At 44.4% G+C, this 24,654-nt stretch overlaps 2 protein-coding genes across 7 annotated transcripts in view; both read left to right on the top strand.

Moving 5' to 3' along the window:
- The window catches only part of fjx1 (four-jointed box kinase 1), a 440,027-nt gene that overhangs the window by 174,139 nt on the left and 241,234 nt on the right, over nt 1-24,654 (top strand). The window lies entirely within an intron of this gene.
- Nucleotides 1-24,654, top strand: part of ldlrad3 (low density lipoprotein receptor class A domain containing 3) — a 92,094-nt gene that overhangs the window by 5,396 nt on the left and 62,044 nt on the right. For 4 of the 5 annotated variants that reach the window (XM_052029230.1, XM_052029229.1, XM_052029227.1 and 1 more), the window contains exon 2: nt 8,820-8,879. The exons of the other annotated variant lie outside the window; for it this stretch is intronic. In XM_052029230.1, the coding sequence (XP_051885190.1) occupies nt 8,820-8,879 (60 nt within the window). The remainder of the gene's footprint in view (nt 1-8,819; nt 8,880-24,654) is intronic. 5 annotated transcript variants of the gene reach the window in all.

The following is a 24,654-nucleotide window of genomic DNA, read 5'->3' as shown; positions in this document are numbered from 1 at the left end:
CTCCAGTCCAGTCTTGCAGCTTTAGTAGGTTGGTCTCCTCATTTTTACCGATCCCTGGTGCTGTTGCTGGTATCCTCGTGGAATCGGGTTTGATTCTCTAGCTTGACGGTAAAGTGAGGGATTTCTCTGGCCATGAGATTGCACCTGTTTGGATCCTGTCTCACTTAGCACAATTATGATGCCTTTCCTCACAATTGGGTTGTCAAAATGGCTCTTTTCTCTTCCCGCTGGTCACTCCTACCAGCGCTATCACGGACAAATGAATCCACCTCTGGTAGATCGGTGAAGAGGAGGGTAAGTGGACTTGTCTCCCATGGCGGTTCTCTCACTACCTGCTGCTGACCCAGTCTGGCAGCTGTGTCCTGCAGAAGTCGGCCGGCTTGGTCAGACCACTTTTCACTGATTGGTCCCCACCCAGAGTACATTCTGCCCCTTTGCTACTCTCAGCGCTTCTTCCAAGTGTCCCTCTATGTGGAGGAGCACTGATTCATCGACTGAGGGAGAAGAGCAGACGGTGATCAGGAGGCGGTTTCCTCGGCCATGTTTGGCCTGATGCTATGAGATTGCACGAGGTCTAGAGTCAATGTTGAGGACTCCCAGGGCTGTTCCCTTCTACCTGTGCACCACTGTGATGCCTCCTCTGGCACATTGTCTGGATGGCATGAATCTCTGAGGATGATTCTGCCTGGCTGTTGCTCGATCAGTCTGTGGGACATTCTCCCATTTTAGTCACCAGTCCCCAAATATCTGTTGAGGAGGACTTTGCATTACTGGTGAAGCTGAGAGTAACTTTGCTCTGTGCGAATTGGGCACCTATGTTGTTGCCAGGTGTTCTGTCTGGTTTTATTCTTTTTCTGTTGTAATGCAGCAGTTATGTTACGGCTGACTGGTTTGCTGACCCATCTCAGAGGGAAGTTAAGAGTCAATAATATTTGGTGGATCTGGAGTCACATATAGACCAGACTGGGTAAGGATGGTAGATTCTCTTCTCTGAAGGATATCACAGAATCCGATCCGGTAGTTTTATGATCCATATATTACACAGATACTAGGTTATTTGTACACCATATAATTAGTTAAAATTATTTATTCTTTCCTGATTGGGTTATATATTCTACCATGACTTAGTTATTTTTAATACTTTATAGGAGTAGAGTTTTAATATGGTAAATATTCTATTTCATGTATATCACAAGGGTTATATTATACACTGTAATGTTATTGGGTTGTTTACATGCACAGTGACTGGACCAGTTGACAGTATATGGAGCTTGCGCTACTCATGCATGGTACTGGATGATAGAATGGTATATGGTGGCTAAGTTAATTAACACAGCTTTGAAGCTGGCCTTTTTGTACACTGCGGTAGCTGTGTTAATAAACACATTTTATAGGTGCTGTCTTTTTTACACACAAGAATTGGTCAATTATTTAATCCAATGTATTGTGGTTGAATTATAAATGGTGTACTGACAAGTTTTATTTTATGTACAGTATTGTAATCAGGTCATTCTAATCATTGTATAATGACTGGATTATATTATTTTGCGGATGGTGACTAGGTTAATTGACACTGTACAGTGTTATATAATGTACTGTAGCTGGTCTATTACGCACAGCATAGAGCTGGATTAAAAAAGACAGTGTAAAGGAGCTGAGTTACATGAAACACTTTTATCTTTATCATGGTTGGTTTAAGTAGTATCTGGCTGGTTTATTTTGTACACCAGAGGAGACAGGTTACAAAACATAATATAGCTGGATTACTCAGCATACTTTATGGAGGCTGGATTATTTCGTATTTTGTATAGTGGCTGGGTTTATTAACTCTACATAATAGCTGACATTTCATATCTTGTATCATGGCTGGGTTATTTTGTACACAGTATAAAAGCTAGGTTATTTTACTTCAGCAAAATTTTATTTTATTTTAGTTCAGCTACTTAGAATAATTTATAGAACTGGATTTGTCATATTTACATGACTGGATTAATTGATACTCCTGTATATGACTGGTTTACTTTGCGCTCTGTAAAATATCCAGTTTATTTTAGATACTGTATTTATTTGGTCATTTTGTACACTACATAGGGGCTAGATTAATTAATGTGCTGGATGGTTTAATTTGCAGAGTATTTTGTGGCTATGTTTTTTAATACAGTGTACTTTAAGCAGGCAATGACTGACTTTATTTAACAGACTTTTTTGAGAGTGAATCATTACAAATATTAATGGGTGGGTTAATTAACAAATTGTACACTACATTCTATATACCGTGGGTTACTATACACTAGAGGCTGTTATTTCACACACTGGAAAGTGGCTGGTTTACTACATACTGGCTAGGTTATTCTACATACTATTTATTGAAAAGTTCATTCTATATACAATATGGTGTTTGCTTTATTTTGTCCACTGTTTAGTGTCTGGTTTATTTCATATGTTATATAATGGCACAGTCCAAAAGTCAGTCATTGTTTGCTTAAGTTTAACACGAGTACTATAGTCTGTTGGTGAACCTAGCTACTGAATAATCTGCAAATTAAATTTTCATCTGGACATTGGATACTGTATACTGGATTACTTTGCACCGTGTACTTGCTGGATTACTTTGTATATTGGCCAGGTTACTTTGTACAGTGGCTGGGTTACTTTCCACTATGTGATGGCTGGTTACTTTCCACTGTGTACTGACTGCGTTATTGTACAGTACACTGGCTGGTTTATTTTGTACTGTATACTGGTTGGGTTATCTGATATATTTTACAGTTTCCTGTCATTAATTTTTCATAACCTGAGATCATTGGCAAGGCCAATCTTTAAAGCCCATCCCTTATTGCCCAGAGTGACTTGTTGGGGCACCTCAACATTAATCACATTGACAGTTTATTTTTGACAAAGCAGAAAATGCTGGGAACACTCAACAGGTCAGGCTACATCTGTAAAAAGAGAAACCGAGTTAATGTTACAAGTTGAAGACCCTTTGTAGACCCTTCACATAATCCTCCTCTGACTACTCAGTCCCTTTCTGGATCTCTGTGTCTCCATCTCAGGAGATAGGCTAATGACAAACATCTATTCCAACTCGACAGGCTCCCACAACAATCTCAACTATACTTCCTCCCATCTTGCCTCCTTTCCATTTCTTGCAGTGCCTCCTTTTCCATTGTAATCACTGTGATGACGAGACTTTCCACATAGGTGCCTCTGAGATGTCTTCCTCCGTTCTGACCCATGGCTTCTGCTCTACCCTAGTTGACGTGCCTCCCTCTGGGCCGTGAACCCCTTACCAAACATTAGGCCGTTGTCTCCCGGACAGTCTTATTTCTTTGGGAGATCTTCCCTTCACAACTTCCGACCTTATGGTTCCCCCAGCCCTGCACATCCTTCTTACCTCCTGCCCAACATCCACAAATGGGATTGTCCAGGTGGACCCACAGTGTCAGCTCTTGCCCTGCTGAACTTATTTCTTCCTACCTTGACTCCATCCATTCTCCCCTGGTCCAGTACCTCCTACTTGCATCTCTGATGCTTAGTCCATAGGGCCGATGTTATTCAACGCAAATAATGACTGATACTCTTGGTAATATGTAGTGGCTGGGCTGATTAATCTGCAGAAAGAAGGCTGTGTTGTTTTATGTATTACAGTTTGGCTTGGCTGCTTTATACACTGCACAAGCTCATGCTTAATTAACATAATGTAAATACTTCATTATTTTAAACTATCGAGTAGGTGGCTGTGCTAACATAGTAGCTGGATTAATTTATCCAACGTACAGTGATTTGGTTGTTTTGTACAAAATAGAATAGCTGGGTTAAGTAACATGATACGTGAAGACTAGGTCATTTTAAATACAGTATAGTGTGTATCCTGAAGTCATAGGATTAATTTATAAATCATCTAAAGACTGATGATACATACCATATTACGGTTTACTTTATACAGTATATATGCTTGGCAATACCATAGAACAGATTGCCTAACTCAGCACCCCTGAGTCATTTCATGTCACTCTTAGAAATAAGATTGGATAATGTAAGTGTGAGCTTTCCTTGTGCCCAGATGTAATTTCCACAGCAGGGGTGCAGAAGATGGCAGTGCTCCTTTCAGAATATTAGGGAGGAATCTGGACTGTGGTGTTCTGGGAGGAGTCGTTGTTGAGCACTGTGCAGTGATGGACAGGGACACCTGTCAGGTGAGTCAGGCACTTTCTTTACATCCCTTTGGCCACCTCCCTTCGCTGCACTAAACACCCTGCCCACCCCCCCACCCCCTCCTTCACCTCTCCAAACCCCTTGTTCCACTTTAATCCCCCACCCCAACCTGCACACTGACTTTTACTATTTCACTACTTGCCAGTAAAGACCATGAAATGCAGTCCATCTCATGACAAACAGAATTCCTTAGACACCACAGGAGAGGAACATGCGATGCTTATCAATGTTCCCAGTAATACACAGCCACCCTTGTAAGTACTGGGATTGGCCGAGACTAAGTCAGAGGATAATGTGGACATGGTGTTCAGATGGCATATCAGCACATGCAGTGTGGAATCAGCTGTGCAGCTGAGGTTTTGTATCGGGGTAGCCAGTGACCCAAACCGGTGTTGGTGTCTCATTGCTGCTCCCATCTACCTCGCCCTAGGGACTAGGTTGTTCCACTCACCATATAATGACTGTGGTATTCTAGGTGCTGTGTGATGACTGAGTGTACACTACATTGTGAATGGTTCATCTGTTGCATAGTGGCTGGCTTATTTCATATACTGTATAGTGACTGTTACTTATATACTGCGCAGAGGCTGAATGATTTTATATAGAGTATAATGGCTGGGATGTTTTACACACTAGGGCTGAACTATTTAAGGGACATTTAAGAGACTCTTGGATAGACACATGAATGATAGAGAAATGGGGAGCTATGTGGGAGGGAAGGGTTAGATAGATCTTGGAGCAGGATAAAATGTCGGCACAACATTGTGGGCAGAAGGGTCTGTATGGTGCTGTAGTGTTCTATGTTCTATACGTTCCTTATAGTGACTAGAATATATGTACTATCTTTACTGGTAATCATTTAGATACTAAAACTGTGTGTTAGTTACTTCATTGTGTAATTGCTGGGTTATCTTAAGTCCTTTTGGTTGCTTGTCTTTTTAACATACTATACTGAGACAGGTCTGTTTCTTTACTGTGTAGTGATTGGGTTCTTGAGAAGGTGTTTAATTGAAGTGTTGTTAATCGTACTACATTTTTAATATACTCTTGTGCCTGGTTCCTTATACTCTTCATAATGACTGGATTATTTTAAAGTATAGAGTGACTTGATTACTTTCCACACTGTATGATGACCAGTTTATACGGTAACTGGATTATTTTGTATGTTGTACTGGGCAATATTAAATAGACTGTAGGACTGTGTCATTTTAAACACAGTATTGTGGCTAGGTTATTTAGTAGTGGCAGAATTATATAACTTTACAGAAGCTGACTTAATTAATAAATTGGATGGCGACTGAGTTATGTTGAGTACAGAAATTTGGTTAATTCACGCCATTTAGATGCTGATTTAGTTAAGATAAGGTATCTTTGTTAGTCACATGTACATCGAAACACACAGTGAAATGCACCTTTTTGCGTAGAGTGTTCTGGGGGCAGCCCGCAAGTGTTGCCACACTTCTGGCGCCAACATAACATGCCCACAACTTCCTGGCCCGTACGTCTTTGGAATGTGGGAGGAAACCAGAGCACCCGGAGGAAACCGACATAGACAAGAGGAGAACGTACAAACTCCTTACAGACAGCGGCTGGAATTGAACCCGGGTCGCTGGCGCTGTAATAGTGTTACACTAACAGCTTCAACTGCTGTTTGTGGCTGGGCTTTATTAGGCATTGTGTTGTGGCTAAGTTAATTACCACACTTTATGGAGGCTGCATTATTTCATATACCCTCCAGTTACTGTGTCATCTTAATCCCAATAAGTGGCTGGATTAATTAACACTGTGTAGACAGTGAGTTATGTTTTACGCTAGATAGCAGTTGGTTTATCTTACACAGAGGTAATTCATTTAAATGTTGGACTCTTATGTCCTTGCGTTGTTTGATGTACCATGGGTTGGCACAGTGGTGCTGTGGATCTGGCTGCCCCAATGACCCAGGTTCGATCCTGACCTCCTGTGCTGTCTGTGTGGAGTTTCAAGTGTCTTTTCCCTGAATGCACTGGTTTCTTCCCACATTCCGAAGGCATGCTAATTGGCAGGTTAGTTGGCCCCTGTAAATTACCCCTAGTGTGCAGGTGAGTGGTAGATTCTGAGGGGTGCTCATAGGCAAGTGAGAGAGAATAGGTTTTGGGGAAATAATTGGGTGAACGGGATTGGTGGGATTGCTTTGAGAGCTGGCATAGACCAGATGGGTGAATGGCCTCTTTTATCATAAGGAAACATAAGAAATACAAAAACTAAACCAATTGGAGAACCAGACACTGCAGATGCTGGAATCTGGAGCAACAGACAACCTGCTAGAGGAACTCAGCAGATCGAGCAACATCTGTTGGGGGCAGAGGAAAGGGATTGTCAATGTTTCGGGACGAAGCGTCAACAATTCCTTTGTCCCCACAGATGCTGCTCGACCCACTGAGTTCCTCCATCAAGATTGTCTGTTGCTATAGTGATTATTTTATGTGCTGTACCATTATGGCTTACTCCTCCTCGTGGCACACCACTGACGAAATATTACAACTAAGTGTTGACTTTGGCCCTTAACTCAGTGGCATCAGGATCCTCCTGTGTAAGCAAGTCATGGTTGCACGATTAACAAATTGTCCTCCATCCTGTACGCAGTAGGATGAGGTGGTGATGAGTTATTACATATGGAATGCCCTGTGTCACTCAGAACACTTTGGCACATCTTGTAATATGGTGGGCATGTTTAAATTAAACAGTGTGCCTTCCCTGCCACATTGGTCTGCATAAATGTACCTAACACACACAGTGTGAAGTGTGCCCAGGAAATGAAGTTTGAACAGCAAGAGCTGTGCACCGGTGCTGTTTACAGACATCCTTAATTACTTGCAGGTTTGCTGGAGAAGACCGGGCTGGCTGCAGCTAGGCTGAATACTTTGAATCTGCAAGGACTGCAGAGACTTCTTTCTCAGGAACTTGGGGGGGCATTGCTTGTCCACAGATCTTTGAAGGAAGTAGGCGGGCTTACCAGTGGAACGGTTGGGATCTGAGGTTTTGTAAATTGAGATATGGAGTCCAAGTGCCAAGGAGCCGCTGCCAAACCGATCTCAAACAGTAGAAGACAGAATGGACTGTAGTGGATGTAAAGTGAGCCAGTGCTTTCAAAATAGAATGGGATAACTATCAGGGGGAGAAAAATATTGTAGGGATACGAGGAGGGAAAGTGAGGCAGTTCACAGATGGGATTGCTCTCGAAACAAGCTGGTGCAAACACTGTGATTCTGTTCCACATGTGAGAGTGACTGGGTTGTTCTCTGTACATTCTACTGACTAAATGAATTTTTGTGGTGTACAGTGCAAGTTATTTTAAAATGTGGACTACGGTAAAACTCTGATAATCTGGCATTTGATTTTTCGGAAATCCTGATGGTTCGGCATCTGGCTCATTCATCAGCCCAGAAACATCCACCAGGAGTGCAGAGTGCAGGCAAGGTGTGGGGTCCGGGGCCGGGAGTCTGGGCTGCGGCTAGGGCCGTGGGGCCGGAGCCGGAATCAGGGCCCAGAACACCAGGGATCTGGAACGTGGGTGGGGTCGCAGCCGGATCCGGAGAGCTTGTGTATTCCCCGCTCCCTTTAAACTCACCAGGTTCACTGGAAAATCTATGATACTGCTGGGTAACATGTTATTTAAGAAAAAGTGCAATAAAAGTGTGTTGTGGTATAAGTAGAAGTAACATCCAACAGTCCAGAAAATCTACCGGTCTCGCACCACCAACGTCTTGAGCGTGCTGGGTTATCGGAGTTTTGCTGTACTGGATAATTATACATACTGTGTAGTGGTTGGGTTATTTTCCGCTACACTGTTACTAGGATATTTTACACACCACTGTGACTTGATTATTTCATGTATTGCATAATGACTGCTATATGCATTGGTAATGATTTGGTTATTTTATACTCTATAGTGGGACCATTACATTTTCCATTTTATAGTCGCTATTTTACTTTGTGTATAGTAATTGAATTACTTTACACAGTAAAGTGACTGGTTTATTTCATGTGCTTGTACTGTATAGTAAGGGTTATTTTATACATTGTTTAGTGGCTTTGTTCCTTTATATAATAGATTATTACAGTGAATGGTGACTGAGTAGCTACTTTATTTAATGCTCTCTCAGGGGTTCAAACATAAGAGTTGTTTATCCACAAAACCTACAGTGAGATTGGTTTGATTGCTGCTTGGAAAGGTAAGTAGGGTTGTTCGAGATTTATTCATTTCTTTCTGACAAATGACTCGGTGGACTCTTTCGGAGTCTTTTGTACCTCATTCAGTTGCACGTTCTTCTCTTTGTCCCTGCCGGCTTTTTTACCCCAAGAGACGTTGTGGCAATAATTGGGCGTGTGGATTATTTATCGGGGGAAAAAAACAGCATTATTGTCTTCAGAGGTTTACCCGTCGAAAATACTCTCATAGTGGTTAGGTTATGGGACTGGGAGTCAGAGTTCTGGACCACGGAGCCAGGGACTTGAGTCTAAATCCTACCTTGGTACTCTGGAATTTAAACAAAAGAGTCTCAAGAAGTGAACATTACACTACCAGACTGTTATAACAACTTACCTGGTTCATTCATGTTCCTCAGGAAAGAAGGGGATTTGCCGTCCTTGCCCAAACACACCTTGTGTGACTGCACGTCTGTCAGGTGAGACCAGGCGACTGCTTTGCCAAACACCTGCACTCCGTCCATTGTAGAATGGGGAGGAGAATTAAAATGGCTCCCAGTTGCCAGCCATTTTAATTCTCCTCCTCATTCCCACACCGGCATGTCTGTCCTCTGCTTTTTCCACTGCCAGGGTGAGGAACCACACCTCCCATTTCTCCTGGGTAGTCTACACCCAACGGCATGAACATATGAACTCTCCAATTTCCGGTAACTGCTCCCCCCTGTTCCTTTTCTCTCACCTCTTGATCTACCCAGTTCTTCCTGCCCCTCACCCTGTCTCTTCCCCCCCCCCACTGTTCCCATCTGCCCTCCCCACCTCCCTTATTTGATTCCACCTTCCTCTCCTATCAGATTCCATCCGCAGCCCTTTGTCACCTCCACATCACCTCCCAGCCTCTGTCGCTACTCCCACCCTCCACCCTCCCCCCTCCTCCATCTGCCTATCGCCCCCTCCTCAACTGGAACCACCTACCATTTGTCAGCTCTTGCTCCACCCCTTCCCTCCACCTCTCTGTACTGGCCATCTCCCCTCTATCCTTCAGAGCCGATGAAGGATCTTGACCCGAAACGTCAACTGTCCATTCCCCCTGCACACCCCCCCCCCCCCCCCAACCCATGGATGCTGCCTGACCTACTGAGTTCCTCCAGAATCTTGTTTGTCGCTCCAGGTTCCAGCGCCTGCAGTCTCCCGTGTCTCCAGATCCATCAAATGAGTTGGCTCTTAACTGCCTCCTCCATTCAAGGACAATTTGTGATTGCCAATAAATGCTCTCATTACCAGTGGTGTCCATATTCCAAGAACAAACTCATAGCCCACTGATCCCCACCAAATGCAAAAATATAAGGACAGAGGGGCACGTGTATTGGCTGGAGAAGAAATATTGCATCAAGACTCAAGGGATGGGTAGTCCGTTAGACTGAATGCATCGAAAGGAAAAAGAGGGGAAGGATTTAGTTAAACAGTCTTTACCTAAGGCAACTCTGCATAATAATTGTTATAAGGTTTTCATGGTGAGAAAGACCTCATTTAGACAACAGATGAAAAGGGTAGAGGAAGGGCTGAAAGCATTCCACAAATACAACAGACTAGTGTGGAGTAGGTTGTAAAAGGTTATGTTGAGGAAGTAAATTCTTTAGTGATTTAGTGAATTAGCAATTCAGGTAATCCACATACTACAACAAAATAAGAGAGACTGAACATTTTCCTCGAGGCAGCAAAAAGCAGTAGGTAGACTAAACTATATTTCAAAAAAATGGATCAGAATGAGCATAAAATCCATTCAGGAATTAGTCTCTTGGGTGTAATTGATTAAGTATTTGTCAGACTTTGGTAATAAAATCACAAACAAAGAATTCATTACTTCTTGGTGGAGTGGTTGAACTATAACTGAGGCAAAGTCCACCAATCTGTTTACCCTCAGGGAACCACCTGACAAATATGATGAGAAGAACTAATAACTCACATGAACTTCTTCAAATAGGTACTTATTAACATCTGAAGAACCAGGCCATGGACAACAGTGCAAAATTGTGGTCTGAATTTAGAAGTAATGGTAAGGCTGCACTGTAATGGTGTTTTCCAAGATATGGGACTGCATTAACTATGTGCTGTCAAACTAGTTTAAATCGATGAAGGAGGGAGACAAGAATTTGTTGCATCTTTCTTGTTTATTAATATACTATTAGCTGTAATTTTATGGATCTGTCTAGCTGGCACAAACAAAGAGGTTAAATGAAGGAGATATTCCCGAAATAGTGTGGTGATTACCAGTGACGTTTCTGCAAATTGTAATGCCACCAAAGGTCTGACAAACATTTTATTAAGCAAAGGATGTGACCTAAATTTGAGTGCAACTGAGTGAGAGTGTGTTCATCCAGCAGTGTGTATAAGTGAAAGAAATGACCAGAGAGTTGATTTAATCTGGAATACGCTGCAGGCACGGTAGTGTAGTGGTTAGTGTAACGCTATTACAGCGCCAGCAACCCGGATTCAATTCCCACCGCTGTCTGTAAGGAGTTTGTACGTTCTCCCTGTGTCTGCGTGGGTTTCCTCCGGGTGCTCAGGTTTCCTCCCACATTCCAAAGGCGTACGGGTTAGGAAGCTGTGGGCGTGCTATGTTGGCGCCGGAAGCGTGGCGACACTTGCGGGCTGCCCCCCAGAACACTCTACACAAAAAGATGCATTTCATGTACATGTGACAAATAAAGAAATCTTATAAAAATGGTGGAAGAAGATTCAAAGGGAATTGGTTACACAGACTGGAGCAGCCAGTCGTTTTTTCCAAGGAACTCTCCGATGTTAGACAAAGCTGGCAAGATGCTTTTATTCCCCCCCCCCCCCCCCCCCCCCATAGGGTGGAGGCCGTTCTTCTTGAGTAACCACTTTGTTGAGCTCAGAGGTTTGATAGGTTTCTCACAGAAGGAACAGGAGTCAACCATATGAAATGGGATTGGACCACAAGCAGGCCAGACAGTGGAGGGACAAATGGCCAATAGCCACTGCATCTAATGATGACCATCACTTACACTCTGTTCCCACAAAGGACCAACATTGAGATATTGGGCCAAATGAAAGATTATACGGCATAGAGTCATGGAGAGAAACAGCACAGGGAACAAGCCTATCGGGCTGGCATTTAAGAGGCCTGTAGACAGACATATGAACATGCAGAGAATGGAGGGATATGGATCATATGCAGGCAGAGGGCCTGGTTTAATCTGGCATCGTGGTCGGCACTGACATTGTGGGCTGAAGAGCCTGTTTCTGTGTTGTACTTTTCTATGTTCTATGGTTAAGTACTTGCAAACAAAAAATCTACAGGGCTGTGGTTAAGGAGCAGAGGGACTTCTTCAAAGGGTCAAATGGAGCAGCAGTCTTCTTCCTGAGCTGAATGATTCCAGTGAGGGAGTAAGGGATGTGCTTTGCCACTGGGAGATGGGAGGTGTGGTATTCAGAGGGACTACCCTGGGTGCTGGACAAAGATGAAATGTGAGTGGATCCTCTTAGTAAATAACACTTAACATTGGCAAGAAAGAAGCACCAAAACTACATCTCACGAGAGAATCATTTGCCTCTTGCTTTGTGGATCTTGATTTTGCAAGAATTGGCCAGAATGTGTATCGTGGGGCGTAGAATCGTACAGTATAGAACTGAGCCCTTTCGGCTCACCTTGTCCATGCCAGCGATGGTACTATCTACACTAATCCCATTTGCCTGCATTAGGCCTGTTTCCCTCTACGCCTTTCCTACCCAAATACTTGTCCAAATGCCTTTGAAACATTGTAATTGTATCTGCCTCCACGAGCTCCCATGGCAGCATGTTCTGGATAACCACTGCCCTCTGTGTGGGAAAAACTAACCCTTCAGCTATCCTTTAAGCTTCTCCCCTCTCAACGTAAACCTATACCCTCTTGTTCTGGACTCCTCTGCCCTGGGGGGAAAAAAAGACCCTGAATATCTATCTTGTCTATGACCTTGATAATTTTATAAACATCCTTAAGACTCCAAAGTTTCAGTGAGAAAAAAACCAGCCCTTCCAAACTCTCCTCATAACTATAGCCCTCCATTCCAGGCAAGATCCTGGTGAATCTCTTCTGAAATCTCTATGGCAACCGCATCCTTCCAATAGTGTGGTGACCAGAACTATACACATTGCTCTAAGTGCATTCTAACCAATATTTTATAAAATGATAGCCTTTGCAAATAAAAGTATGTCAAATGTTTAAATGTTTTGTAAAATGATGGCCTTTACTACAAAAAAAGGTAAAATGTGGCAAAAAGATCAAACTTTCATGCAGATGCCATGAAACCCTCAGGATTGAATATCACACCTACTAAACATCATCAGTGTCGGTACAAGATCAGATCAAATCTGTTTGAGTTTAGCTGAGCAAAGTCTAGCTGTGATGCAAGACAGGTGGGTGATATATCATCTGAGGTTGTGCGTGAGATCTCACTTCAATAGAGCTTCAATGTTAAAATGACTTCCACAAGCCAATGTGCACTGCTTCCCTTTTGCTCCCCAGACTGTGCATCACAAAATGCGGCACACTTAAGCATTCAAGTCACACAACTGTTTCTAAAACTCGCACATCTGGGAGTCTTGCAAAATCGGAACTAGTCTGTGCTACTTCCAGATGTTTGCTAAAACTTTCGGAATTGAAGCACAGTAAGTTAAGCAAGACTTGAGGGGAAGGGTTCTGTAAGATTAAAACAATATTTTTACAATGGCAAAAGAGAGTCGGGTGTTCTTGCATAAAATGGGCTGAATCCATCCCAAAATTGGTAAGAAAACAGGGGTGGGCGGGTTGTTTGGCACATTGGGTAATGGTGACTGAAGAGGACCAGCACAACATGGGGTCATAGTCATGGGCATTGAATCATACATCATGGAAACAGGTCATTCGGCCCAACTCATCCATGCTGACCAGTGGGCACACTTCTGTATTAATCCCATTTCCCAACACTTGGTCCGTAGCCTTCGTTGCCTAGGTGATTCAAGTGTTCATCTAGACGCTCTTAAATGCTGTCAGCGACCCAGCAACAACCACTCTCTGTGGCAGGTACTTTCCACTGTCTGGATGAAGAGGATCAGTATTGGTTTATTATTGTCACTTGTACCAAGGTACAGTGAAAGGCTTGTGATCGTACAGGTCAATTCATTACACAGTGCAGTTACATTGAGTTAGTACAGAGTGCATTGAAGTAGTACAGGTAAAAACAATAACAGTACAGAGTAAAGTGTCACAGCTACAGAGAAACACTTCTCTGTAGCTCCCCCTCAGATTCCCTCTAAATCTATACCCCTTGACCCTAAATCTGTGTCCTCTTGTTTTACCTACTTCTGATATGGGGAAAAAATTTCCTGCAGGACAATGTCTGTCCATTTGGCAGCCAAGCACTAAAACTGCTGCCAGCGAGCAGTGTAGCTGTGAATGCGTTGGCAAGTGGGGTTTCCAACAGCCATTTGCTCCTTCACTTTCACATGAAATGTGGATGGTGGCTGTTTCAAGTATGGACACAAAGGGAATTTTACAATGTGACAGGCTGGTGAGGCACATTGTCCACTGAATGTCTAGACCTCACTTCGGTGGTTGTGTTGAGATTCCCTCGTCAATGGCTTAGCAAGTTTTCCACAGTCAAGACTTTATGATTTCAGATAATATGAATCTCCACTTTGATTCCAACTGCATTCAGATCCTATGGTCAGAATGTAATTGGTTTATTATTATCACACGTACTGACATACAGTGAAAAGCCTTGTGTTTGTATACCACCGATGATACCACCGTAGTAGGCCGTATCTCAAATAATGATGACTCGGAGTACAGGAAGGAGATAGGGAGGTTAGTGACATGGCATCATGAAAACAACCTTTCCTTCAATGTCAGCAAAACAAAAGAGCAGGTCATTGACTTCAGGAAGAGGGGCAGTGCACATGCACCTGTCTACATCAATGGTGCTGAGGTCGAGAGGGTTGAGAGCTTCAAGTTCCTGGGAGCAAACATCACCAATAACCTGTCCTGGTCCGACTACGTAGACGCCACGGCCAAGAAAGCTCACCGGCACCTCTACTTCCTCAGGAGCCAAAAGAAATTTGGCATGTCCCCTTTCATACTGACCAACTTTTATCGATGCACCATAGAAAGCATCCTATCTGGATGCATCACGGCTTGGTATGGCAACTGCTCTGCCCAGGACAGTAAGAAACTGCAGAGAGTTGTGGACACAGACCAGTGCATCACGAAAACTAGCCTCACCTCCATGGACTCTTGTCTATACCTCTCGCTGCCTTGGTGAAGCAGCCAGCATAATCAAAGACCCCACCCACCCGGGTCATTCTCTCTTTTGTCCTCTCCCATCAGGCAGAAGATACAGGAGCCTGAAGGCAAATACCACCAGGCTGAAGGACAGATTGTATTTCATGAATATAAGACTATTGAACGATTCCCTTGTATAATGAGATGGACTTGTTTGACCTTGCACCTCATTGTTTACCTGCAATGCACTTCCCTGTAGCTGTGACACTTTACTCTGTATTCTGTTATTGTTTTTACCCTGTACTATCTCAATGCACTATGTAATGAATTGATCTGTACGAACTGTATTCAAGACAAGTTTTTCGCTGTACCTCGGTACATGACAATAATAAACCAATACCATCCAGACAGATCACTTCATTCTCTACATTAAGGTAGAACGAAAGGAAAAACAAAAGTACAATAACAGAGTGCAGAATAAGGTGTTACAGAGAAAGTGTAGTGCAGGGAGTCAAATAAGGTGCAAGGGCCATGACGAGGTAGATTGAGAGATCAGGAGTTCTTCATCATACAAGAGGTCCGTTCAAGAGTCTTTGTGTAGCAGTTGAAATCTCTGCTCCTGCTGGAGGTTCCCGGAGGAGTGGTAGCAGGAACAAATCCTCCATTCCATTTTCTGCCTGAATGTCGTGAGAGTTAAAAACCAAATGACATGTGATGTTGCAGTGCTGTGGTGAAGGGTTTTGGATGCTGGTCTGATGTGGCTTTGCATGTTCAGGGCTATAATTAAAGAAATGAGTCATTCTCTGGTAATGTGAAATTGGAGGAGCCTGTGCTCTGATGCATTAGGGTACGGGGTGTGGATGGTCTGCCCGGATTACTCGAGTTACTTAGAAGTGCAATGCTCAGGAGTTGGTGGTGTCCTGCAATACCCCACTCTTCCTCTGAGCCACATTAAAGTGTGATTTTTGGAATGATTACTTAGCACTGATGCCCAAAACGTGGTTGGAAGAAAATATCTCGCATGTTGTTTAAGTTAATACATGTTGCCGGGAGCAGAGAAGTCTGCGATCCCCGATGACGTTGGCCTTCGCTCAAATATATTATCTAGCCAATAGTGGCTTGTACTGTAATTCTCTCTGTGTGCAGCCTTGACAGTAACGGATCGAGGGAGGGAGAGTCTTCCTCAGAATTGGTCCCCTTTAAAAATTTGTGATGTGGCCCGGGATGTCTTGGCTACATTAAGGGGGGGGGGGGGGTAAATAAATACCAGTCTTGATTGTTGTTGCCCCAGTAGCCATATCTGACAGGGCAGCAGTAGACTGTCATATTTCCTTACAGCATAGAAGGAAGCCATTCGGACTGCTGGTTCCCAGAGTAACCTCATCCTATCCCACCAATTTTCCTAGTAACCTTCTCGTCCTCACCATTCACCTATACACCAGAGGCAACACGCCAATTAACCTATACGTCTTTGGGATGTGGAAGGAAACCAGAGTACACCAGAGGAAATCCACTGTACTGCCTCTGAGGATGAAGGCTTTGGGGAAATATTTAGGAACCTGCAGAGGAGAGTGTCCAGTACCATTTGAAGTGATGTGCTTTTCTGTGGACGTCACAGTCCTTGGGACTTAATAAAGCCTGAGAGAATCGGATAAATGGGTTTTGTTTGGTCAGCATTGCCCCAGACAATTTGGACGACACAGAGTCGCAGCTAGTAGGACTTCTGCCTCACAGCGCCAGGCGCCTGGGTTCAATCCTGACCACGTGCACTGCCCGTTCTACCTGCAACTGCATGGGTTTCCCCCGGGTGCTCTGGAGGATTCCAGAGGTGTGTGGGTTGGTAGGTTAATTGGCCACTGTAATTCGCTCCCAGCGAGTAAGGGAGTGTTAGAATCTGGGGGGTGGGGGGAGGGAAGTTGATGGGAATGCGGGGAGAATAAAATGGGATTAGTGTAAATGGGTAGTTGATGTTCGGCAAAGACTCAGTGGGCCGAAGGGCCTGTTTCTGTGCTGTATTACTCTACAACTGTTTGAGTGTTAACGGATTTTATACATGCACTGCCTGCTTCACAATCAGGTTTAAAACGTGAGTAGAGTCCAGTGTGCAAACACTGGCATCATCCCTGTGGATTTGAAGTGTATTAATTTTTGAGTTGGTTGCATTGCAGGACTGGAGTGCAGGGAGTGGGAATGATACTACAGGTACTCCAGAGTCAATCTAAACACATTGGGTGTGCCTGCTGCTCTGTGACTGGGAGCTCACCTGCTGTTGGAGAAGAGATCTAATGCTGGTCTCAGCACCTGCCTGCAACTGTTTAAGGGGCAAGTCGTTGCAATGTTCCCATCTTGAATGTACACGACTCTTTACTGCCTCACAAGGTTTGCAGTCTTGCGAGATGGATCGTCACTAAGATGGGCTATTTGAAATTCTTTCCTCGGGAAATGAGGAGGGGATGGCAGGAAGGCCTGGTTTGGAAGGAAGCACACCAGGACGCATTAATGAGCTGCTCAAGGGGAGGGCCAAGCCTGTGCAAAGCACGAGCACGTTGTTCTACACTTGGAAGCAAATGAGGAAGTTATTTAATGATGGTCCTGTTCCATGTAGAAAAATCCATCACCTCTAGGATTAATGCCACTCAGATTTAACTGTTCGTTAATGTACAGAGTATAATTGTATCATCAGCCTTCCCTGTTAACATAATCTTGCACGATTCTATGCATTTTGCTGCCTAAGCAACCTCAGCCTGTTATGTAGATGAACAAGTTATTATACTTTGTATGGATTGACATCTTCACTGCTTCCTCATGAGAAGTAGGCCACAGGCAACACAGGAGAAGAACCTCTCCCAATCAGTGCCTGACCTTTAACTCCACCTGAGAAGGATACCCTGATATCCCAGGAAGGAAAAGAGGAGTTCTGTTACAGTTCAGGATTTGATCAAACCTGATTCTTTTCTTTTTACTCACCCTATACTCTCATGTCGAGCACCACCATCAGACGCAAGGTTAGGTGCCAGACTGCACTTCTGGTGGAAGGAACTGTGGCGATGTTTCAAGCTTGCAGACCGGCGATGTGGGATGTAGAAGGGCAGAGTGAACCTGAAGCTAACTCCCAGGGCAGACCACCACCCCTCTACATTCACTCTACTGACTGAGAGGCAGGCACGGTAGTGTGGCAGTTAGTGTAACACTATTACAGTGCCAGCGACCCGGGTTCAAGTCCAGCCGCTGTCTGTAAGGAGTTTGTACGTTCTCCCCCTGTGTCCGCGTGGGTTTCCTCCAGGTGCTTCGGTTTCCTCCCACATTCCAAAGACATACGGGTTAGGAAGTTGCGGGCGCCGGAAGTGTGGCAACACTTGCGGGCTGCCCCCAGAACACTCTACGCAAAAGCTGCATTTCACTGTGTGTTTTGGTGTACCTGCGACTAATAAAGACATCTTCTTCCTTGAACAAGTTGCTACGTGATGCAATAAAGTTCAGGAGTCAGGCGACAGTGTATAACGTGGGTAGGAAAAGGACAATGCACAATTACTTATCATGATAGGCTTTTAATGCAGATACATGCACCCAAGACTAGATGAAGGAACATCTCACTACCTTCCCGCATCCTCCTGTCCGTGATGACAAGTGAGGGGAGGTACTGTACTCTTGGATTGCTGCTGCTGGCTACTTTTACCTTGTCTGGGTTGGCATGGTCAATAATGCTTTCTCCTGACACAGAGCTTAATGTGAAGACAAAAGAAACTGCAGATGCTGAAATCTAGAACAAAATACACAGCGTTGGAAGAACTCAGTGTTCTTCCAATGGAAGAGTTCTTCCATTGTTCTGTTTCTTGAGTGAGCTAATGTGGGTGAAATAACTCGACCTCCCACACCCATCTTCGTGCATCGCTGTCATCCTCTGCAACCTGTGCTACTTAGAAGCAAACAGGGCATCTATCCAGAATCCGATTGAGCCACTTGTTAGATTTCATCAGAACATCTATGGTTTCCCTGCGGATCTGACAGTCTAAACTGCTTCCTGTAGAATCTCTTGTTTGCTCTCTCCCTTAACCTGTTGTAGATTTTTAAATCCTGAAGCATCATATGCATCCCCAAAAGGTTAGCTCCCTACCAGAAGCATTATTACTGCAGGGAGTGCACCACAGTTATTAACATTAGCCTCACACAGGAACTGTGATGGGTCTGTCCCACTTTGCCTGGTCCGTGTGGTGCTTAGGAGTATTCCACTTCAAACTTTCGTCCTGGTGAGAACTCGGTGCCTGTTTTGGTCTTTTGGGGTGGGTGGTTCACTCCCCATATTTGCAGTTTCTAGTGAAATAATAACGGTATTTTGATGGTCCCTGTGAGCTTATCGCAAGACGTGTAAATGCTTGCTCTGTTTCAGAACACACAGGTTTGAGGCATGATGGATGCATGATGTATTTTTTGATCTCAGTCCGTTAATAAAACGGAGTTGAGTGGAAGCCATGGATCAGGTTTTATTTATTTGGTCTTCATTCTCCTGAAACCCATTAGTAAGATATTACTTTAAGCAGAAGCTGAGGGAATTGAACTATTCCCTCCACAGAGGGGGTAAAATCAAAGGATGTTGAGTTAACAGAACATTGGCAGAAGTATGGGTGTTGTCTGTCACTGATATTTTGAGCCAAACATAAATTGCGGTTTACTTGGGAAGGCATGGACTGGGGTGAATGAAAGGGAAGAACCGAAGAGGCTACAAACATTTAAAAAGGCACTACTAACTTAAACAGGCACATTCCCCAATCTTGGAGGGGGAGGGGGGAAGAATTGAAGGCTGGTGAGGAAAGGAACTGATCCTACTAATCAAGACACTGCTGAACGATGAGAGTCAGTGTGTGGGTTGTTAATGCATTCATTGCATGCAAAATGCCTGATCTTTTGAGATGATACTAATTTACATCAACACAGCTGCCAAATCCCAAAGCAGCTGAGGATTAAAAAGAAGAAAAATCAAATAAATGATGAAAGAAACTTCAATTCTAATGAAATCCTACATGTGGAGTAACCCTTACCTTTATAAGTGAATGGGGGCTTTACACTGTATTTTTCAAAAAAAACTCAGCTGAATGAATCGGAGCAAAAGACTAAGTGATGTTACCTGAACAAACAGAAGCTCAGCACAGTGAGTAAAAATTGTCACGCTGACTAAAGAGTAATTCCACAGTAGGTAACTGTTAATTTCTGATTCTAATTGACTCATAAAACATTGGTTAGGCATTTAATTTTATTAATCAAAAAGTTCATGCAGACTTAAATAGATACTATATTTATGCACAGTTTTAGAACGTTACAGCACAGTACAGGCCCTTTGGCCCACGATGTCGTGGCGACATTTTATCCTGCTCTGAGATCTATCTAACCCTTCCCTCCCACACAGCCCTCCCATTTCTCTATCATTCATGTGCCTATCTAAGAGTCTCTTAAACATCCCTAATGTATCTGCCTCCACCACCTCTGCCAGCAGTGCATTCCACACACCCACCACTCGTTGTGTAAAACAAAACTTGCCTGTGATGCCCCCCCCCGATACCTTTCTACAATCACCTTAAAATTATGCCCCCTCTGACTCTCACCCTGGGATAAAGTCTCTGACTCTCCACTCGATCTATGCCTCTTATCATCTAGTACACCTCTATCAAGTCACCTCTCATCCTTCTTCGCTCCACAGAGAAAAGCCCTAGCTCACTCAATGTATCCTCATAAGACATGCTCTCCAATCCAGGCAGCATCCTGGTAAATCCCCTCTGCACCCTCTCTAAAGCTTCCACATCCTTCTTATAATGAGTTGGACAGAAATGAACACAATACTCCACATGTGGTCTAACCTGAGTTTTATATAGAGCTGCAACATTACCTGGCAGCTCTTGAACTCAATACCCCATATATAAAAGTTAGTTACTAAGAACCCAACAGATCTTTTCCAGTACAATCGTTTGCCCAGGTATTCATATTTAGGGTGCTCAGTTAAGTTCAGATGCTTGCCCTGTTCTCAGACAGGTGCCAGGGAAAGTAGGGAGCATTGGCGAGGATTTGGAATTCATGATGAGGCCCTGAGGCAATGACCTTGGTCTTTCCGAAGGAAATTTCTATCAATCCAGTAGTGATTGGAGAATAAGTCTTGAGCAAGTGAAGGTATCACTAAAGATGTGTAAACCCTTGCTGTGTTTTTGGATGATATTGTTGAGGAGCCAGTATATAGGTGAGAAATATAAGGATTACAAGAACGTGTTTTAGCTTGTTACCCACGGATTATTAAGTTTAACTTTGGTGCTTGGGTCACTGAACATAAACTGAGTAAGCATTATCAGATATCATTCCATTGTCTAAAACCATCATCGTCATAGGCATCGACTAGTTCAGAAATATCTGTTCAAATACCTTCTTGTCCTTCTGGTAAAATAGCCCATATAAAATGTTAGACTTCTCCTTCCTGAATGGTTTACTAAGAGCTGCTCCCTCAGCTGCAGCAACCCGGGTTAAATCCTGACTTCTGATGCCATGTGGCGTTTGCTCAATCACGCCGTGACCACACAGTTTTCCTCGAGTTTCCTTTCACCTTCCAAAGGGTTGCTTGCTTAACTAGCCAGTGTAAATTGCCCCTTAGTGCAGGTGAGTGGTAGAACCTGGGAGGGACGATTGGAAATGGGGGCAGAAAATAAAATGGGATTAGAGTAAATGGGTGGTTGATGGTAGGAACAGACTCAGTGGGCTGAAGGGCCTGTTTCAGCACTACATAACTCTAAGATACTTTAACAGGACTTAAGGGTTTGATTTCTTAGGCTAACCATCCATTGAGCTGTCTTTCATCCTATCCATATTTCCTGTATTAGCCAATTACCTTTTAGTAGAAAAGCTGAAAAAGAGACTACGAGTTCTCCACATAAGGACACCTGGGATGTAGGAAATTAAGAGGTAGCATGAACTCATTTCGGTAGAAGGTGCTGTATTGGGAGGGGAGGCGGGCATCATCAACTGAGTGAACAGGAGCAAGAGCTGCTGACAAATGAGGTGAATGGTGTATTTTATTAGCGCGCAGGCCTTTAGAATCATTAATTAGGCTTTAACCATCACTCTCATCGATTAAGTGTGAACAGGTGGCAGCACCCCTGTAGAGGAAGGCAGTTTGCACACCGGTATCTTGACTCTATGTTCTGCAATCTGCTGCTTTAATAGTTGGTGATTAATGTGTGATAGATGGCTGAGCAGTAACCTAGATGCCCAATAATTGAGACAACCGCATTTGATGCAGACATGATCTGCTCATTACCGATCCAGAGACTGGTGACTATAGCCGGTAATGAGTGGAGTAGGTCTGGCCTTGTCTATCAATGACACACACACAGGCACAGTGTACCTAATGCAGTATTTTTATAATTGGCCAATCACAGAGTGGGACATGGCTCTTGGGACGTTTGAACCATGTATAAAGGATGTGGCAGATGGATAAAGTGCAATGCTCAGCAAGGCTGCTGCTCCTCAACACCCCTTGGAACTAAACTGGTTATTTCCCTGATGGTTTACTCTGTGTGGTCCTGGAGGAGCTGAGGGAAGGAGCACCAAAGTAAGAGACGGCAGCTATACTGCAAATATGTTAACCCAGGTTACCTGAGCCAGTCAAACATAGAAAATGGGAGCCGGGGGAGGCCATTTGGCTCTTTGAGCTTTAAGATAAGATTTCTTTATTAGTCGCATGTACATTGAAACACACAGTGAAATGCATCTTTCGCGTAGAGTGTTCTAGGGGCAGCCCCCAAGTGTCGCCACGCTTCTGGTGCCAACGTAGCACGCCCACAACTTGCTAACCCGTACGTCTTTGGAACGTGGGAGGAAACCGGAGCACCCGGAGGAAACCCACGCAGACACAGGAAGAACGTCCAAACTCCATACGGACGGTGGCCGGAATTGAACCCGAGTCGCTGGCGCTGTAAGAGCGTTACGCTAACCGCTACACTACTGTGCTCTGCTATTCTCTGTCTCCACCTCAGGAGACAATCCGACATTTACTAAAAACCCACTGACTCCCACAGCTACCTAGGTACACCACCTCCCACCAGATCTCTTGTAAGGATGCCATCCCTTTCTCCCAATTTTTCCATATCCACCACATCTGCTCTGAAAATGAGGCTTTCTGTTCCAGGACATCTGTAATGTTCTCCTTTTTCAGGAAACGTGGCTTCCCCTTTACTGTGATTGATGGAGCCGTCTCTCACAATTCCTTTGTTTCATGGGCTTCTGCTGTAATCCCGCCTCCCTGCAAACAGAACAGGAGTTCCTGTGGTCCTCGTCCTTCAGCCTCCGCATCCAGCACATCCTTCACCATTTCCCCCAGCTGCAATGGGATCTCAACAGTAGCCACATCTTCCCCTCCTCGCCTCCTTTCTGCCTTCCACAGGGACTACGCCTTGACTCCATGGTCTGCACATCCCGCCCCTCCCCAACCCCTGCCGCTTTCCCCTGCAACTGCAGGAGGTGCCACAACTTGTTCCTGCACTTCTTTCTTCACCACCATCCACCGAGCTGAACAGTTCTTCCAGGTGAGGCAAAGAACGCTATTACAGCACCAGCGACCGGGGTTCCATTCCGGCTGCTGCCTATAAGGAGTTTGTACGTTCTCCCCTTGTCTGCGTGGGTTTCCTCCTGGTGCTTCGGTTTCCTCCCACATTCCAAAGACGTACGGGTTAGGAAGTTGTGGGCACCAGAAGTGTGGCAACACTAGCGGGCTGCCCCCAGAACACTCTGCGCCAAAGCTGCATTTCACTGTGTGTTTTGACGTACATGTAACAAATAAAGATATCTTCTTCCGCAAACGACTGATTTACAGATCACTTGCGCTCTGTCCGCAATGGCCATCCCGAGCTCCTGACGCATCATTTCGTCTCCCTTTACCGTTCCCACACCGACTGGTCCGTCCTCTGCCTTCTCCTCCAGTGTGAGGCCCGATGCAAACTAGAGAATACCTTGTATTCTGCCTGGGTAGTCTACAACCCAACGATATGAATGCTGAATTTTTCAACTTCAGGTAACCTGTGTTCCCTACTCTCTGTCCTTCTGATCCACTATGTCATAGATGATGTAGATGGACTCTGACCTCACGATTTACCTTGTTGTGACCTTGCACCTTATTGCACTGCACTTTCTCTGTAGCTGTGACACCTTACTCTGTACTGTTATTGTTTTTACAGAGTGCATTGAGGTAGTACAGGTACTAACCCAATGTACCTGCACTGTGTAATGAATTGACCTGTACGATCGGTATATAAGACAAGCTTTTCACTGTACCTCAGTACAAGTGACAATAATAAACCAATACCAATACCATCTCCGCTCCTCCCATTTTGGTTCCCTTTTTTCCATACCTCCCCTCCAGCCATCCCATCTCCCATTTCCATCCCCCTCCCTGTCCTGGCTCCATCCACCTACTACCCATACAGCTCAGCCATCAGATCCTCTTCCCCCATGTGGCTCCATCTGCCGTACGCCTCTCCCCTGATGGTTCCCACCATCACCTTCCTTACTTATCAGATTCCAGCACTTGTAGCCTCTGTGTCCCTGTTCGCCAACCTTCAACCTCTTCTCCACCTTTCTCCCTCCCCTATCACCCGCTGGGGCCTTTCCTCTGCTCTTTGTGCAGGCCATCCACTCTCAGTCCCACTGCAGGGTCGCGACCTGAAACGTCGACTTGTTCTTCTTCCCCCTTGACCAGCAGGTTGTTCGACACTCCCCTCTTTCAAAACTTTATCACAGATAGAATCATCTCAACGTCTACCTTGCCACGTGCTGGTAGGGCCTTGCACACTTCAGTAAGATCACACCTCATTCTTCGAGACTCTGAAGAACACAGATCTAAATGTTTCAGCCATTTGTGATCGGGCAACCCTCTCATCCCAGAAATTAGCCAGTGAATCTCTTCTGGACTGCCTCCAGTGCTAGTATATCCTTTCTTAAATAAGGATAGAAGAGGACTAAAGCT

This window comes from Pristis pectinata, chromosome 14 (assembly GCF_009764475.1).
Source record: "Pristis pectinata isolate sPriPec2 chromosome 14, sPriPec2.1.pri, whole genome shotgun sequence".
Lineage (NCBI taxonomy): Eukaryota > Metazoa > Chordata > Chondrichthyes > Rhinopristiformes > Pristidae > Pristis > Pristis pectinata.
The sequence above is the reverse complement of the archived record's forward strand: the minus strand, read 5'-3'. Positions and strand labels throughout refer to the sequence as shown.